The following is a 3,968-nucleotide window of genomic DNA, read 5'->3' on the forward strand; positions in this document are numbered from 1 at the left end:
AGTAGGTACAATAGAAATTGGTTTAAAAAATGTATAAAGAGATGAGTCATTTGAGTAAAAATTGCATTTCCATCCCATTCTTCATCACATTTCGCTATTTGCTTTATTTAGAAATTCCATACCTTGATTGAACTTATCATACAACTGTTCAGTAAATGTATACATATCTACTTATATAATTTATCAGTAACATTCAGAGGTTCATTGAAGTGGCAAGAGAAGCGTTTTTAAAAATATATGAAGTACATACTTACTAAAATATGATACTCTTATCCATATCTCTTAAATACAGATACACTTTTTAACTACATTTAAATATTTATCCAAAATGTAATAATCTATTTAGATAAGTTTAAGTATAATAGATTGAAAATAAATTAATTTCAGTGTTCCTAATAACCTCGTGCAATAATGAAGGTCCTTGTCTTGGTGTTTTCCCTTTTTTATGTAGGGTAAGTCCAATATTTTTATGTTTTTAGCAGTTATCTGATTTGTGGTAATGGTGAAATATAGAAAATGTATCTAAAGGAACGAATATTTTATTTTTTTTTGCAATAAGATTGGATCTTGTTCCGAAAGTAATAGCTTTGTTCGTAGAGCAATCCATAACAGTTTCCAACAGTAGGACGCATGCGTATTCCAATACAATGCTTACTTATGGTTCAAAATTCATTGTTTCCAATTAAATGCCATAGCGTTTAACTGTTCGAAACCCTTCTGGAATTTTCCCTGTTCTGATTTTCCTGGGCCATATTCTAGACTGGCAGATGACGAGATCAACTCTCGATACTTCCCCAAGAATTTTAAATTCGGCGTCGCCAATGCTGCCCCTCAGATCGAGGGAGGCTGGAATGAAGACGGCAAAACGGAAAGCATCTGGGACCACTTCGTCCACACCCATCCAGAGAAAATCGTCGACCGCTCCACTCTCGATATCGCTTGCGATTCCTACCACAAATACAAAGAAGACGTGGCCATGGTGAAAGCCATGGGACTGGACTACTATCGCCTGTCCATCGCCTGGGCCAGAATCTTGCCCACGGGATACCCCGACAAGGTAAACCAGGCCGGCGTGCGGTACTACAAGAACTTGTTCGCCGAACTGAAAGCTGTCAACGTGGAGCCCATGGTGACGCTCTACCACTGGGATCTTCCCCAAACCTTGGAGGATCAGCTCGGAGGTTGGTTGAACGAGACTGTGGCGGACCTCTTCGCGGAATACGCGAGGTTGTGCTTCGAACTGTTTAAAGACGACGTGAAGATGTGGATCACCATCAACGAACCGAAACAGGTCTGTCAGGCGGGATACGGTACTGGATATCTCGCTCCTGGTGTCGTTTCCAATGGGGTTGGAGAGTATATTTGCGCTAGGAACGTAATTTTGGCTCACGCCAAGGCTTACCACATCTACGACGACGAATTTAGGGCCACCAATCAAGGTAGGTTTCAGCCATGAAGAAAATTTACTGAGCGTTGCTAAAGCATTTAATATTTTGTCTCGTTTGTTTTAAAGCTACAAAGCAACGCCAACTTTAGACTATTGTAATACGGAACAAAATTTTTAAAACTTTTACAAAAGAAAAAGGAAAGAAAAACGGCGCCCTCGCTATTACAAGAAAATTTACTTCCTATTTTAAACTAATTTTATTCAACTAACATGTGATTGATGTTTTACATGTTTGTTGATGTTTATGCACTGAAAATAACATTCACCTGATACTAAGTAACATAATATGGATCATATTACACACTAGAGTAGTAAAGTCACTGAACTTGACTTCTTAATTATTTCGCAATTGAACATTAAACAATTACACATTGCAATAGATACTGCGCATAAAGAAACTGACGAATATGTTTCAAACAGAATATGCAGGATTTTCACTAATAAATTAGATGGTAATAGCTGATTAGATATCAGTCTCCAGAATGGTACTCTTGTCAAATTTTAATTTATTAACCTCTAACAATATGTTAAATTTGAAAAGTGGTGTTTTGATCGTACTAAATAGTTTTAACTGCATTAGTTTCTTGACACAACTCTTATCTGACACTTTTTGACAGAAATCCGGAAAAGTTGTCAGTAAATTAAAATACAAACAGGATGTTTCTGAAATAAGTGCATTCCTTGAAAATGAGCAGCTTTTATTAAGCAACTGATTATTTAAATGCTTCGGTTTTCGAGATAATTATAAATCTAAGCCGATCCTGTGCATCTTGTGCACGTGCACGGCCAGAGTGCTTTGGACTCGCTACATGCCTGAAGCGCTTCTCTAATAGACTCTTTTAACGTGACGTCACATATTTAGGCGACCCGCAACAATTTGTCATAGTTGAAATTGTACAGACCAAATATGACACTTACTGTGTATCATCATTAGCTTATTCACTACATTCACCCTTTTTTATATTCCTTCCAAGTTGATCGCAGATTACAACATCATCCATAAATCAGTCTATGGTTTATGCCATCTTTTTTTATTTTTCCTTTATTTACCTAACCAATTTGCCACTTATTAAAGGAAGGATCGCTATGGTCATCGATACGTCATGGTCCGAACCCGGAAGTGACAGCGAAGAAGACCAGGAAGCAGCAGAGAGAATGCTCCAGTTTACTGTAAGACATTTACTTTATTGCAGAGAACGAGAACAGAGCTATTTTTTAGGTTATTCAAGGAAGTAAACATATCTATGATGTTGCCACACTTTAATTTTCACCTTTGAAGTGCGAACTCAAACAGAGAGAGTTAAACATTGCATTGTTGTCGAATGTCTGGAGAAAAAGGACCTGAACTCGCGCACTTCCCGCTTGGCAGCGAAAATTTTAAAATTGCAGATATTTACTTCCTTGTTCAACAACTCTTTTTGTCTTATAGACCAGAGCGATCTGTTTTGGATGTGAGAGAGGGCAAGCAAATTTTTTCTGGATTACCTTCAGTACAATTCATCTAATAAAAGTGCAGATCCCTAGATCTTGGCGGAGCCCGGAACATTTTCAAAATTGCAAAAATGGTTTAAAAATTTTTTAAAAATATCTATTTTATCTGAGTTTTTTACTTATATCTTGGAATCTATGCATTTTGGAAGAATATTGAAGAGGAAAAAAGTTTTAGAATTGAATTTTGCACAATATACTGTAAGTTAAAAATGTTTAAATTGTTTACCGATGTTGCAAAATAGCAATAATTTATGAAAAAAAGGCAAAATAATCAAGTTTTTTTAATATTTTTAAAAAACAACACAAATTTCATTAAAATCGGTTCTATAGTTTTCGCAAAATAATTTTTTGAAAAAAGTAGGAAAAAAAATTTTTCGAATTTTCAAAATGTTGCACAGCCTCAAATAAAGCATCTATTATTTGAAATGTTTGAAATTTTTTTCACATAGAAAATACCGCTAAACCTTTCAAATGGTTTTTGAAAAATTGAAATCGGTTTAGGACGGCCACAATAAATTTTTACTCTTTTTTTTAATTTTTAAACAATCAGATTACATTTATCAATTTGCAATTTAGTTTTTTTTTAAATTATAATTTTAAAGTACTATTTTTTCTTAATTTTCTGTATTTAACAAAAAATAATAATTTCCAAATATTTTTTTTAATTTAAATAAAAATTATTTAAATAATTGTAATAATTATAACTAAATACATTCATATTCATTGTGTTGAAATATACAGGGTGTATCTAAATAACACCGAAAAAATTCAAGGGGCGATTCTCCGATGAAAATTAATAGGGGTCTTTGGTATAAAATTTTTTGAAAAAACCCTTCCCTGAAAAGTTACGCCCCTCCTAAAATTACAAAAAAAAATTGTTTTTCTTTTTTATCTTCCACGTACATCAAGCTAAAGAAACCAAACTTGGTGAACATTATCTGTCAATAAAACTACACTTTTTGAAATTTTTTCAACCCTGAACTATTTTTGTAAGGGGTTGAAATAATCAACCCCTATGACATTTTTTCTT

At 34.0% G+C, this 3,968-nt stretch overlaps 1 protein-coding gene across 1 annotated transcript in view; it reads left to right on the plus strand.

Moving 5' to 3' along the window:
- The first annotated feature begins 371 nt into the window (after window positions 1–371).
- LOC108912691 (myrosinase 1-like) overlaps window positions 372–3,968 on the plus strand; it is a 7,508-nt gene continuing 3,911 nt past the window's right edge. The window contains exons 1-3 of the mRNA XM_018718008.1: window positions 372–452; window positions 760–1,439; window positions 2,523–2,617. Of these exons, the coding sequence (XP_018573524.1) occupies window positions 412–452; window positions 760–1,439; window positions 2,523–2,617 (816 nt within the window). The 5' untranslated portion in view covers window positions 372–411. The remainder of the gene's footprint in view (window positions 453–759; window positions 1,440–2,522; window positions 2,618–3,968) is intronic.

The sequence above is a fragment of the Anoplophora glabripennis genome, unplaced genomic scaffold, assembly GCF_000390285.2.
Source record: "Anoplophora glabripennis isolate ALB-LARVAE unplaced genomic scaffold, Agla_2.0 scaffold1042, whole genome shotgun sequence".
Classification (NCBI taxonomy): domain Eukaryota; kingdom Metazoa; phylum Arthropoda; class Insecta; order Coleoptera; family Cerambycidae; genus Anoplophora; species Anoplophora glabripennis.